We start from the raw sequence: 14,707 nt of genomic DNA on the forward strand, positions 1-14,707 counted from the left end.
GCCATCTCCGGCCTCCTGAGCACCTGGCTGGACTACCACCCGGAGGACTTTTTGATACCATCGCAGCATTCCTGCCTGCAGCGCCTGCGTGCTCACCTGAGGCTCCATATGTGTGGCTCCGATCCGGAGCGCCACGTCTCCCACATCCTAGCACACTTGGGGATCCGGGAGCCCAGCCAGGACGAGGCTATTATGGGTGCGCAGCCTGGGACTGACACACAGCCTGGGAAGGGGTGGAGGTTGTAGGGCACCACTGGGTGGAGATCCTAGAAGTAGTCATGGCCCGGGGGCAAGACAAGCCTGAAGTCCAGCGTGGGTGCTGGCTGCTTGAGCAATAGGCTCTGTGGAAGGTGTCCTGCCAGCAAACCTCAGGGAGGACAGGGTGTGGTGTTTCACCAAGGTTCCAATCAAGCAGGCAAGGAGAAGCTCTTGTGTCATCCTGCAGCTCCAGCAGCAGCCCCATTGGCCGATGTCGCACCGTCTTGGCATCTGGATTCCCCTCCACCAGGGAATGCGGTCCCCAGCCCAGTGGGAGAAGCACCATCAAGAGACCAAGCAGAGGCCACTGCAGCCTGCAAGATGGCCTTCAGGCCTCTGGAAGCAAAAGCCTCCTCTCTGGAGGAAGAGCCATGTGCAGGACAAGCTCTGCTGCCCAGTCCCAAAAGGGCAAGAGCAGCCAGTGTGGAAGTGCCCTCAGCTCCCACGTTGGCTTTGGCACCCCTTGCCCAGGGAGCTGCGCTGGCCAGGGCTGAGCTGGAGCCCTCTTTGCCCTTGGCTCCAGAGCCAACTGGGGCAGAGGAGGCAGTGTGTAGTGAGCACATGGTGCCATGCTCCAGCTTTCCTTCTCCTGGGCTCAGAACCCAGCAAGAAGCAGAAGCCGTGGCTGAGGAAGGGCCAGTAGACCAGGTGGCTGTGCCGCTCCAACCTGGACAAGCAGCGCTCAGCGCTCAGCTGCAGCCATTTCTGGTCTTGGCCCTGCTGCTCCGTGTTGTGGGAGCCCCAGCTGGGCTGCTCACTCTGCTGGGAGTCCTGGCTCTGCTGCTCTGTACCACAAGAGCACTGGGCTCTTGCTTGCATCCGGAGCCACACTCCAGCAGAGCTTCAGTGGCTGGTGCTGTTGGAGCAGCTGCCAGGACGACTGAGCTCGAGCCAAGTGACAGCTAGGCTCCAGGTCTCAGCCCCAGAGGACCAGCCATCGGTGCGCAGCTGCTAGTGTGTCTCATGGCAACTCTGCTGCTGTTGCTCTTCGGAGGACCCACTTGCGTACTGATCCTTTTAAGAGAACTGACATGGGTGTTCTTTGTAGTGAGAAGGTTGGGCTCCTGTGCCACATCCGTCCCATCTGCCTCTGTGGCTGTGGAGCCCAGGGCTCAGGGAGCATCCGATTATGGTCCTGCCAAGAAGCTGGCTTCCAGCAGGGCTCCGCTACTCCACGCCCAAGGCCCAGTCACCAGAACACACCTGGAGGTCTTTGTCACCATCACTTACTACTTTTACCTGCTAGGAGCACCACCTGTCGTGCTCTTTATCCTTGGAGTACAGACGGTGGGGCTCTGTGTCCTGACACTTATGGCATCTGCTGAACAATCACAGGCCTCGGCCAACTTGCAGCGGATGCCCAGTGCTGATGGGGCAGCCGCCTCCAGGGCCGCTACGGAGCCACCCGTCCCCTCCACTCCACCTCTCACTGCTGCAGAAACAGCCTCCAGTGCTGATTCAGAAGTCTCTCTTCCCTTGTCTGCGGTGCTGTCTCTGGTGCACACACCGGCTCTGGCCCTCTGTGTGGGAGGAGCACTAGTTTGGGTGCTCTCTCTCTGGGAAGCGCCAGCCTCCAAATGCTCATCATGGAGTGGCGACAAGGAGCCAGGCTCCGCCGGGGCTTTGGAGCTAGGCCAGAGGACACAGCAGCCTCCAGGGAGGAGGGGAAGTCAAGTGGCAGCTTGACCCCGGTGGTGCTCCTTCTCCCGGACTCAGGGGCATGCCCTGGGGACATGAAGACGTGCCGCACCTCATCTGCGATGCTCCATGCTGAGGACGCATCAGTCTCCACGGCTGCCATGGAGACACCACACACCATGGCTCTGCCACTGAGTGCTCAGGGCCCACTGGCTTCTGGGTCTGAGCCAGAGCCTCCTGCCAGTGTGGTTCTGATGCCCAGGGCAGAGAGAGCATCTGCCAGCCTTCCTCACCTGCAGGCCTGTTCCACTCTGGCCGTGGTGATGGATCAGGCTCCCTGTGCATCTGGGGAATCTGAGCTGAAGGGCACATCAGTTCCTGCCCAAGAAGCTTGCCCCCCTCCTTGTCCGACCACACAGATAGGACGCAGCCAAGAGTTACCTCCTGTCTTGGCTGCCCATCACAACCGCATCCCAACGCAGCTCAAAGGAATGGATGCGGTGAGCGTTTGGGCAGGGCTGGAAGTAGTGGAGGTGGCCATCCTGTCCCAAGTCCTGTCCTTTGTTTGGTTTTGGTTTTTTCCCATGGCACACATGCATTCTTACCCCCGCTTGAGCCCTACCGCATCTACGCATGCTTTCTCTAAGACCCATTCCTCAAGTATGACCTCAAAAGAGGTCATGACACCCACTGCACTCCAGGATATTTGCATGAGCAAGCTCAAGGGTAGACAGAGAGGGAGATAGGACACCCCCCCCCTATTGTGAGGAGCACAGAGCAGCCTCAGCACTTAGTGTGCAGACACCTGACATGAAGTACACCTGATGTGCTGCCAGGCTGCCTAAGGGGCTGGGAACAGTTTGGGGTGGGTCCTATGCCAGCATCCTAAACACAGATGGGTGGTACCTAGGACAGAGCCCAAGGAAGGTACTGCCTGGCCAAGCATGCTTCAGGAAGGACTGAGGATATTTGGCTGCACACAGCCCTCCCGTTCCCACCCTTGTGTTCTGGCAGTCCCTGCGGGCTGAGGTGTGCTGAGGGTAGGCACAGCACACCCGGGTACTGCTGCAGGATGGGGTCCTGCTCCGCATTCTGAGCTTGATCTTCTTGTGTGGGGGGCCACAGCCTGGAGCACCAACGTGCTTTGTGACAGAGCCTGCTGGCCCTGGCCCTCTTCCCCAGGTCCTGATCCACAAGGCAAAGACCAGCAACTGCAGGGCCTGCATCTGGTTCCAGAGGCACATGGCAGGCCAAGAGAACTTGGCCTTCACCATCCAGGCCGTTGTTATCCAATTTAACAACATGGCATCCTGCGTCATCACCACATGCCTGGGCATCCAACGCATGGAGGCCCCAGACAGGGCTAGTCGAATGGACTTTTGGATTGACGTGGCCGTGGTATGCTATCCCATGTGCTTGCACTTGCCCTCCCTCTACTGTGCATCTGGGAATTCGCCTCAAAGCTCTCAGTGGAGCCCAGTCCCTCCCTCCCTAGCACACACTTCCAGGGCCAGCCACCCCCAGCTCACTCACTGCCTGCTCTTTGCCCTGTCCTGGTCTCAGCTGTTCTGGAGCCCAAATCCTGACTTGGTTTTCCTAGGGCCCTGTCCTAGCCCCACCATTCCCAGCAAGCCTCTCCTGTCTAGGACAAGAGGTGACAGCAGTGCCAAAAATCACTCACGCTATCTTCATCTCCAGGGTTGCCGAGCCCAGAGGAACTTCTCCTCACTCCACGCCATCATCTCTGCACTGCAGAGTGCAGCCATTCTCCGATTCCACAGCACATGGAGGCTAGTCTCCAGGTGAGCCCTCAACACAGGAGAACCAGGCAGCAAACTCCATTCCCAAACTGCCAGGATATGCACTTTGCATGGGGCATTCCTGCCCTAACCCCAGCTTAGGCAATCAATCTCAGGACTTTGCAAGATCCTGTGCCTTCCTCTTCACAAACTAACAGACACACACACACTCACACACACACACACACACACACACACACACACACACACAGAGTTTTATCAGATTTTCTGTGGTAGGCACACAGAACTGTGTCCAGGAAAACTGAAAGCAGAGCTGTCTAGTGGATATCACAGCATTCTGCCAGCAAGAAGAAACTCCTGTTGCACCATGGCTCACTGGGGTTCATCACAATTATTTGCAATCCTCCTGTGCAGACACTGGGGAGGCTTGATCCTCCACACAATGCAGTGTCCACACTCTCACCTGCCCCCATTTCCCAACTGACACCTTCTCTCTGGCCTTCCGGCAGAGACTCCTTGTGGAAATTCAAGAAACTGGAAACCATCACTTCTCAGGAAAACAACTACAGCAAGAGCAGAGAGCTGCTGCTAAATGTAAGCTACTAAGAGGAAAAGCCAGTGGGCAGATTGGAGGGGTACATACCAAAATCACCACAGCCCTGAAAGACTTTATTCTTCCACCTCGCTTGGGCTTCTCTTTGGGAAGAAAGGCCAAAGAGGAATGTGTGAGGTATTCATGCAGGGCAGGCCATGCGGCGTGCTAAGAGGACTCTGGGGATGGGAAGTTGCTCGGAACCCAAGGTGATCCAGGCAGGCACACGATAGACTGTTTGGGGAATTCACACTTTCCCAGGGCTCTAGCATCAGTCTTGTGACCACATGTGCTAGAAGCCCAAGGGAAAATGGCTGCCACTCCCCCAAGCATGAACCCAACTCTCCAGATGCCTCTCAGTGTTTCCAGCCCAATGGTTTAGAGGCACTGTCCACAAGACGACTGTTCTACCAGGCTTCCTTTGGGGCTCTGAGGGACTCAAGGGAATGGAGGACTCACTGGGCTTTGTTTCAGACATAACAACACACCATGTCCATCTGGAGCCACTGTGAGGCTCTGAGCCCATCCACAGAGCACATGCTTCTCAGGCTCACATCACAGCTGAGAGGTACCTAGCACACAGCTTCAGCTGTGGACACCCTGAGAAATACTCCTGGACAACCTCCATTAACTCCCTAGGTGAAGAGCACAAGTGACGATGGCTGGTCACAACTAGCCTGGCAGGCAATTCTGTCAGATGAGCCCTCCAAAATGGGAAATGGAGTTGTGGCTCAACTGGCAAAACAGTACCTTTGAGGTTCAAATTACAAGGCCCACATGCAGTCCCTGAGTTCTTTAAATAGGAATGACTTAAGGAAACAGAGCCACCACCCCCCCCAAAACTGTGAGGGAATCCCAAACTCCCGACATGGCTCTTAACAGTCTTGCCATTTCCTCCAAGAGAGCGGCCCCTTCCGTACAACACTCTTTGAGAAAATGACCTGGGCCCAGGGAATCTGCTCTCCAGCTACACAGACGCACACGTTCCCACCTTCCCCTTGAGGACGGGTTCAGGAGACACAGGAAATTTCCCCAGTACATTGGAAACCTAACCTATTCAGCTGAGGAAAGCCAAGCCTTTGAGGTCAGCAGAGAGAGTCTGATATTGAATATTCCTACCTCCTCTAAGAACCCTAAGACACAGAGGAAAGCTTCCTGCGTGCACTCTGCTCAGAGCCTCCTGCTCGCCTGCCTTGGCTGAACTTCAGGGCACTAGACTGGCATTGCCTCCTCCCGCCCTGGACTTCAGTTTTCTCCTCCTACTTAGAGAGACATAGCCCACAAACCACATCATCACGGCTGGGTTTGGACTTGCCCAGAGTGGGCAAGAAATGAACAGGCCAGAGTTCTGAGAAGGCCCTGGCTCTTCAGGCCATTCGGCACATGTTTGCTGGCAGCCAACAGGCAGCAGAAGCAGAGTCTTCCCCACAGACATAAGGGACATTTTCTAGATTTGGAAGCAGACACAGAAAGCCAGGACCACAAGAGAAAACCACAGCACCAGGGCTAGAAAAGAGCCTAAGCTAGATTCGACCTGCCAGTTGGTAGCAGCGGTGGTATCGCCCACAAGCCAGGACAGTGCCAAGAGAAAGACAATGGCACCACAGAGCTAGAAAGGGAAAATCTCTCACACACAACATGCTCTATTCTGGCAGGAGACCGCCAAGTTTACCACAAAGGAGAAGCGTCTCAAAGGAAGTCCCAGATGGTTGCAAAAGATGGTGAGTGACTGGGATCTGGGCCACCTTGCCTGAGAGAGAAGACATATACAGCCTTACCTTCCACTGTGCCTCTTTGACCTCAGGCCAGAGGGTACACAAGTAGAGGGGTGATTTGGAGTCTTGCACGTGCCCGCACTGGTGCCGGTGAGCTAGCTGGCAGGCTGGAAGGAGGAAGTGGACCCAGCTGAAGCAGAGCTTTGCAGAACCTGCAGGCTGGGTTTGTAGGCAGGGATGGGCCTGTCACATGGCAGGGGAGATTTAGTCAGAAGAGGGGGCTGGGCGATTTGGAATGGCAGGAATGAGGAAGGTGCTCTGCAACGACCATGTCACTGGAACCCCAGGACCCTATCCTCTGGGAGACCCTGTGGCCCTGGGGGCTGGCTGAGAAGCCCTCTGGGCTTGGTAAGGTCTGGGCCGTGGACCTTGACCATCAAACCCCCAATACCACAGGTGCCGACCAAAGGAACTGTACCCTACCTGGGGATGTTCCTAACGGACCTTCTGATGACCAACAACGCATATCAGGACTTTAACGAAGTGAGTGCCCAGGGCTCCGCTGGGGTCCTTGAGCTGCAACACTCAGTTCTCCCGCACTCAGGGCTCTTCCATTCCTGGCAATGCCAAGTCCATGCTCTGAGCTCAGTCCTATCTTGCTCTGACCAGGGGCTGCCTGGAGTTGCCTAACCACTGAGCTGTGGGCCCAGAGCCCAGCAGGGCCTCCAAGCCCCTCCAATGGGCCCTGGGGTACAAGGAAACCCAGGCTTTCCTGAAACAAGCAAGCCCTGTTCTAGGAAAGGCCTTGTCATCTGAAGATGACAAAGTCCTGTCCTCACACAAAAGTGTCAGATAGCACAGCCCCTGAACCAGCCCTCACATTCTTCCCCACCCTCCTCCAAAGATGACAGTTCTACTCCTGTGTGTGCACATGGGATCCCCAGACTACAGAAGGTCCAGAGCCCAGGTCCTAAATAAACAGGGGCCCCATTCTAACTGCATTCCCTTCTGCCTTCTAGGAAAGAACAATGATGAGGAAACTGCATAAGGTGAGCTAGCAGTAGCTGAGCAGACAAGATAAGGAGGGTGGAGAGCAGAGAGGGAAGGTCCCAATCCACAGTGACCAGCCCTAACCCACCAGCCCTAGCCCTGCCCTTGTGCTCTCCCTCACCAGGAGAATGCAATCCTCCAGCAGTTGAAGCTGCTGCCACACAGTTGCAGCTACTATAAGATCCAAGTGGAGGCCACTTTCCTGGACTGGTTCAGGGGCCTGGAGAGGCTCAGCGAAGAGACCAGGTGGGCTGGCAGACACTGCTGAAGGAGAGGGGCTGTCCCTGGGGCTAGAGAGGCTGAGGTGTGCACCTGGGTGCAGGGGAGCCGACACACTCCGTGAGGGACTCATGAGGGGGGTGGCCAGCAGGCTCTGAAGTCCAGGCTGACTCTGGCAGTGGCCTGAACCTGGCACTTGCTGACCTCAGCACCATGCCTTTTCTTAGCTATGAGCTCTCCTGGGAGCTGGATCCCCATAAGCAGAGTGCCAACCCCAGCCTACCTACACACAAGATCTCAGGCAAAAGGAAGGCCAGCAAGAAGTCAGTGCATGGGTTCCGGGGACTGGAGCCCACAAGATGCTGGGCAAGGAATGGGGAGACCCAGAGGCTGACGCTGACTTCTCCTTGTTGGGCCCAGAGGCATCAGCTCTCTGGGACTCACCGTGCTCCCTTGCTTGTCTCTGCATCCATTCCTCCAACGGGGGTGGGGGTGACTTTGGGAAATGGGGATTGGAAAGATCCTCCAAGGGAGCAGCAGGCAAGCAGAGTAGTGGGGAGCAGAGTCTGGGGTGGCGTCGGGGAAATCCCTCCAGCCAGCCCTTCTTATTCTGAAGCCCCAGGCCCACAACACTCACTTCCGTTTCAGTGGCAGCTCTCACTGCGCATCCCGGGGGCAGGTCCAGCCTGGCCCTGACCCAGGAAGCAGCAACCTGGACACAGCTGAAGAACCCTCCCACACCAGTGCACACTGCCCTGGGGGGTCCCGCAACCAATCACGCAGCAGCCTCCAGGGAGAATCCTGCTCTCACCACGAACCGGTGACACCCCACCCCTCCACTCCAGTCCTACTACCTGGACAACTAGAGGTACATGCAAGGGGACCTGACAGTGCAGTCCGCACACCTAAGCAAATACGTGTGGGCACATTCACCCCCACAAACACACTCTCATGCACACAGTGTTTGGAAAAGTTCCAGGTATCCTTCCAGGCTCGGGCAACCATGTATTTCAACCCCTGTCCTGATATGGTTGTTTCTGCAGATGGGGGCCTGTGCCTCCCTGTCATCTTCAGGGACTGCACAGAGACACGGGGCATGCAGCAGCCCAGCCTTCCCTTCAGCCTCCAGCACACCTGAGGCCACCACAGGCAGCAGCCAGAGCTGGGCCTCAGGAGTGGGCAGCAGCGGCTCCCCCATGCCTCTGGGTAACAAGCAGGGGGAAGACTCCTGCGTCCTCATGGGGAGCTTGCCTGCCACACAGGGAATGTGCCAGGAGGGAGGCATCCTGCTGAGTGGGGCACAATGGCATGCCACTCATGTCTTCTACAAGCCAGTGCACAGCCCTGTGCACTTCTCCATGTCCAATCCCTTCCCTCCACAACATGACCTGGAGTGCACAGTAAGAAACCCAGCATGCTGGAGGCACAGGACAGCGCCTAGGGCCTCTGCTGACAGGGAGGAGGGAGGAATGGTGGCCCTTCCACCAGGCAAGAATAAGAGCACACTGGGCACCCTGAGGAGTCCTGAGGGAAGAAAAAGGGAGAAAGCAAGGAAGTCCTTATCTGCCTTAGGAAGAGTCTACCCCTGACCTTCTTCACTTTCCTGAGAGGAGGAATGAGCCACAGCTTGGAGTTGGGAGCAGGGCCCTCCCAGGGAATCTAGTCCATTTCCATGCCACAATCTGCTCTCTCAGACACTGCTAGTAGGCTGCACAAGGAAATTGTGCTTGGCCAGCCCAGCCACAATCCACCTGGGGGCCTCACAACTAGTCAGCAGGGCAGGGCTCTTGCTGCTGAGCACCTGCATACAGCACAATTTGTTTCCAAGTGGACTGGCCCAGCTGAGGAGAAGCCGCTTGCCTTTTCCAAGAGCTGAGCAGAGCAGGAGTCCTGGGTGAACTCTGCTGCCTCATGCTTCCTCATCACGAGTCCAGAACACTCCACCCTGCCAGTCCTCTCAAAACTACAATTATACTAGCCATTATACCAGGAGTTGGGAAGCTTTCTCTTCCTTTCTGTCCAGCTCAGTGCCTCAGGAGACAGAGACAAGGATCCAGGTGGTGTCCTTTACCACCTCCAGACCAGAGCAGGCCGGGTGGCAGGAGGAACTGGGGCCCTGGATCTGGGTCTCCTCCCTCTCTTTGGTTTCCACGAGTGGCTCTGATGAGTCCACTAGAAAGGCACACTTGATTTCCTTGCCCAGAGTCAAAAGAAATAAAGGGGTTCAGGCTGGGAGGTGCTCAGGGGGGCACACTGCTGAGGACAGTGGGCAAGGCCCATCCTTGCCTCATGGAGACCATGTTCAAATAGGAAGACCAGAAACCCCCACAAGCCCCCACATGGAGGATTCCTCTGCTGTGCATTGCATGGTGTCCAGAGGATCCTTGGACACTGACTTAAGTGAAGACACACATTCTGGACACTTCACCTGATGAATTCTCTCCTATTTGGATGCAGGTCAACAAGCAGGAGGAGCCAAGGGACGTCATCCCAAAGGCCCCAGAGGAACACTGGCTGCACCGGCAAAAACCCAAAGGCTTGCAGCTGGTACAGTTTGCTTCTGAGGATCTGAGTAAGTGCCATGCAGACATCCAGGAAAATGACAGGAGGGGATGCAGATGGGGACCTGGCTCAGCCGCAGGGCTAGGGGCAGAGCCACAAGGGTGGCCACTGGGCACACTCAGCCTCCAGTGGGTACTGCATGGCCAGCGCTTCATCATTTCCCCTCTTCTGCTGCATATGTCAGCCCTTGCACAGCCCTGCCCTGCCCTAACGTCCCTGCTTGGAGAGGGAGACGCACCACAGACACACATCAAATTGGAGGCAGTGCTTATAGCTGCCAGCAGACAAGCCCTCACTACAACACACTTTTCTACTTCTTGATCACATGGGAAACAGGCCTTCAGAAAAAATCTCACACTGCAAAACCACTTGCCTAGTGCCCTCAAAACCCTTGATCTCTCTCCCTTGAGCTGGAAAGAAGATGCCCCTTCACAGCTCCAACATCTAAACTGACTCCACCAAACATCAGAGCCACAATCCATCAAGTGACAGCCAACAGAAATACACTTGCACAACAACATTTAGAGTTGTGGACAGAGAATTTGGAACAGAATCAAGTCCAGGTGCAGACCCAGAATGAACGAGAGATCTCAGAGATCTCTGGAAAAGTGCAAACCATATCTGTCACTAGGATTCACAGCCAAGTGCAGAGTACAAAATGGCATAGGAGGGTGACAGACACATAGCCACACACACACACACACACACACACACACACACACAAACGCACACACAGAGGCACAGGCACACACACAAATACAGAAAAGCAGTTTAGAGACATAGGAAAAGGGATAGTGAGGGAGAAAATCAGATGGGCAGCAAGACAGCAAAATTGACAGAGACAGGCAGAGAAACACATCATGTGTTTGAGGAGTAGAAGAGAAATGTGCATGTGCTCATTGTTCAGTTGTCTTTTCACTGGCCTCAAGACCCAAGCAGGTGCTTGGATTTCAGTGATGAGCATTGATTGTCCCTGGTGTGTCATGAACCCTTTGTTAACTTCCTGAACCTTTCCGCTGTCTGTTGGCAATGTGTTCTCTTCTTCTCAGAAATCAAATCAGATCCCTGGCAAAGCTCATGAATGTGAAAGAGACTCCACAAGGCAGGCAGGAGCCGAGTACACTCTAGACTTACTTGATAGGACAGTCATGGACACAGGTCACTGTGGAGCAGGAGAGTCATGGCTTGTTGAGGGTTTAGGGCTCCTTGCATGGAAGGTCTCACAATGCATAGGGTTCTGGGGGGCCGAGTCTAGTCCTGCTTTGTGGTGGTGCTAGCAGCCATCCTTGTTGGCAGGAGAACAGGGCTCCAGGGAGGTGCTGTGCATTCTGCAAAGCTGGCTGTGCCTGGAGAGCCTGAACCACACAGCATTGAGGGCAGAAGGGAATCCCGTGTGCTCTCACAGCCAGAACTGGCATGACCCAGGGGTCCCAGGTCATGAGGACTCCTGGCACTGGACTGAGGGTCTGGCGACATGCTGGCTCATTCCTGCTCTGCAGGAGCTTCTCACACATTTGGTGTGTGGCAGTCCCCAAAAGGACTGCTGACCATCTCTCTGTCCTTTCTCCAGCAGATCTGGGGATTCCTGAAACCTTCCATGTGACAGACCCAAGCAAGTCCTTGGACCAATGTGATTTAATCCTTCAAGAGTGGACCTCCCCACAGAGAACCAAGAACAAGCGTCGAGTCACCTTTATCCTTCCTCCCTCCAAGAGAAGAAGGGTCAGACACTGAACAAGTCCTGCCTTGGACTACACTGGCCCAGGCCACACCCTACCCACCCCTTGCCTTGCATCCTCAAAACTCCATCTTTTCTCCACAATCCACGCCACAGTGGCTCTGTGGTCCAGGAGCCACCTTCCTGGAATTCTAAATCCAAGACCCCATCAGCTCCTTCCTAGCAGATCCCCACTGAGCTACACAAGCTTCTGGCAAAATATCCAGGCACATGTTACTTCGCTTGCCCTTCCATCCAGGAAAACCTCACCATCCTTCCTAGAAAACCCTCCCCAGATGACATAAGACAGTTGTCACAGACCAACTCGAGGATCCAAATAAGTACCTTTCATCCCCAAAGTTCTCCTTCCACGAGAATGAGAGCTGATACTAGAGAGACTGGCCTGCCCTCCAGAGACTCCCTCTCAGTGCTTCAAGTGTCCTCTGCACTTGACTAGAGAAGCAGAGGGCTTTTGGTTGGAGCAATGTGTGTGCCGTCCTGCCTCTACCCTCCTCTCTATTGGCATTCATCAGGGCATTCATCATTTCTGACCAGATTCATGTCCAACAGCCCCTCCTGTGAGCCCCAAAATGCATGCCTTCACCAAGCCACTCTACCCTCTCTAGGTTGACTTTCTGTTGAAAGTCTTTCAGCTCTTCCCTTCCCTACATTTCTGCTATTCCCAACTTTGACAAGGTGCACTAGAGATTGCCAGGAGGGTTGACGGAGAAGAAGTGAATGTGGAGCTCTCCAAGTCCCAGCCCTCCAAACCTCCTAGAGGAAAGGCCTCTGGTAGACCTTGCCCTCGCTCTCCATTCACGGAACACAGTGCTTCCAGCACGATGCCTTTGTACAGGACTTTTTCCACTCAACTCACAGATAGCATACCTGCCCCAGGAGACCAAAAGAGATCTTCACTATTTCAGGTCTGGATGGCTTCATAGGATTGGACACAAATTGTACACAGACTAGTTTTGAGTAATGATAGGACAATGTAAAAAAAAAAAACTTTTTCTACTAGATTCTGCTCATGGTAGTGTTCTTCCTGGATCCTGAGTGTGAATGAGAAGCATGCGCATGTGCTGTGAAAAAAGAACTGGACGGGATGACAGTGGACTTTAGGCAGATGTAGGGAACGCAATATACCATGCTTGTCCACCACTGAAGGGCGAGCATGCCCACACTACTCTGAGCAGCTGGGGTTTGCTTCACTTTCACTGCACTGCATGTCTCAAGAAATCACAATTTCACACCTATCAGCATAGGAGGAATGATGAAATCGCAGTTGATTCAGGGAATCAGCCAGCATCCTGAGGGCAGGCCAGGGAGGCAGGTGGATGTGACAGTCCACAGTTGGAGGACTCGTCAAGATGAGGCTTCCTCACCACATGAGTGCTTCTTGCTGGTTATGCTGCTACGACTGCCTCTACTGCAGATACCGGACAGAGTTGAGGTTTGCTTCTGGCTCCATGCTGGTATTGGAAAAGGGCTAGGCGTGGAGGCTCAGGTCTGAAATTCTAGCTATTCGGGAGGGTAAGATCTGAAAATCAGGGTTCCAAGCCACGACAGATTCCTAAAGGTCATCTCAAGCTGCATGATACCAGAAGTATCTCTGGAGCTCACAGCAACAAAGGCTAGCCTTGAGCATTAGAGCTCAGGGTGGGCATATCAGGCCCCAAGTCATGCCAAATGACAGGAGAAGTTGTGTGTGTGTGTGTGTGTGTGTGTGTGTGTGTGTGTGTGTGTGTGTGTGAAAATCTGAGAAAGACACACAAACCTAGAAAGGGAGAGATGGGGAAACACGGAATTTTGTGCCTGGGTCTTTGGGCCACACCGTCACAAAGTGTTCTTGGTCAGGGAAGGATCGCCAAACTTCAGTGACTTGTCAGTGGCAAGTTCTGGATTTCAAGAAAGATGGGACGTACATGCATGATGATCTTTTCTTAGTCCTCACATAGAACATGGCAGGTTTTCTCACCTCCTAGTGCACAAGGAAACACTAGGCACACAGTTGATAGTGCAGGAGGAAAGTCAATGAGAAATCTCAATGCCCTGGAGCACATCACATGCTCTCTGTCATAAGAAGACAAGATGGCAACAGGCAATCATTTGGACAGACAAGGATCCTGTCATTGAGGACAGTCTCTCTAGCAAGGTTACCTGTGAAGCATTGCATCCCCATCCCTCCTCTGACATACACAGCTGCTTTACTAGATAGGACGCTGGTGTGTGCTTTCAACAAGGGATACACACCCACACTGGACCCTGGGACACAGCCTTGCTCAGAAGCTTCCTCTACAAAAACAAAAGAGCTCACTCAGCAGGGGTCTGGTTCAACCAGGGGGAATCATCCCCACTGAGAATATCCAGCCATAGGGAAGAGGATATCAATGTGAAAGAAGATAGCATTTCTGCACTAACCTGCAAAGAAGGATGACTGGCTGGATGTGAGAGCTGCCCTCCCAGCTCTCCTTCCCATGTACAGTTGCATTTTCCCTTGAACTCTGGACCTGGGTATTGTTGTTCTGCTTGTGTGCTTAAGGATAGTGGTCTACACTGGGAAGCAAAGCTCCAACTGCAGCTTCCAGGTGATGCATTGGAGACCAGACTCTCAGTACCATCCTGCCTGACTGGTTTTGACCCCTCTCCTAAAACTACAGCCTCTACTGAGTAGCCAAGTGGACAGCAATGGGACAAGGTCATGGGTGTTCTACCTTCTTGTTTCTGGAGTGGGTCGATAAATCGAGAATCTGGGAAGGGGGAGTGACCAAGGAGAACAGCATGAGGTGGTTCCATGTCCCCAAGCCAGGGCTCACTGGGCCTTTGCCCTGACAAAATGATCCTCCCCAAAGTCTTGAGCATCAGGCCTGAACCAGCTCCAAGCCTGCGAGGCCAGGCTGCCTGGAGATTGCCAAGGACACCTATTCAAACACACCCAGCAACCCCCCAGCCAGAGGACTGCCTTGTCAGTGCCTCACTGCCCAGGGAAATGAAGATGCAAGCCAGAAGGCCACACTCCACATTTTCCTGAACCTCACCAATCAATGGCTTCAACCTAGACCTGCAGCTGGCAGCTGTGGACCACTGGGGAACAGAGGCACCTCCTAAGAGAAGGCAACTGGACAACTCACTGCAGTTAGGGCAGGACCCACACCTTCCATCCAGCAGGGATGTCAGCACCCTCCAGTGGGCTTCC

The 14,707-nt window shown here is 54.4% G+C and overlaps 1 protein-coding gene across 2 annotated transcripts; it reads left to right on the forward strand.

Annotated features, from left to right (window-relative positions):
* The first annotated feature begins 3,156 nt into the window (after window positions 1-3,156).
* On the forward strand, window positions 3,157-12,449 carry LOC150065915 (ral guanine nucleotide dissociation stimulator-like). Of its 2 annotated transcripts, none has more exons than XM_090329202.1 (10): window positions 3,157-3,294; window positions 3,595-3,698; window positions 4,166-4,250; window positions 5,904-5,969; window positions 6,420-6,506; window positions 6,983-7,012; window positions 7,138-7,259; window positions 7,881-8,100; window positions 9,690-9,804; window positions 11,365-12,449. In XM_090329202.1, exons 1-10 carry the CDS (start codon window positions 3,199-3,201, stop codon window positions 11,526-11,528), a joined length of 1,089 nt encoding a protein of 362 aa, XP_090185328.1. In that variant the 5' UTR covers window positions 3,157-3,198; the 3' UTR covers window positions 11,529-12,449. The 2 variants fall into 2 exon arrangements, with proteins under 2 accessions (XP_090185328.1, XP_090185329.1); XM_090329203.1 differs by having other exon boundaries at window positions 11,368-12,449.
* The last annotated feature ends 2,258 nt before the right edge of the window (window positions 12,450-14,707 follow it).

The sequence above is a fragment of the Megascapheus bottae genome, chromosome 3 (genome assembly GCF_031878675.1).
Source record: "Megascapheus bottae isolate mThoBot1 chromosome 3, mThoBot2.hap1, whole genome shotgun sequence".
Classification (NCBI taxonomy): Eukaryota; Metazoa; Chordata; class Mammalia; order Rodentia; family Geomyidae; genus Megascapheus; species Megascapheus bottae.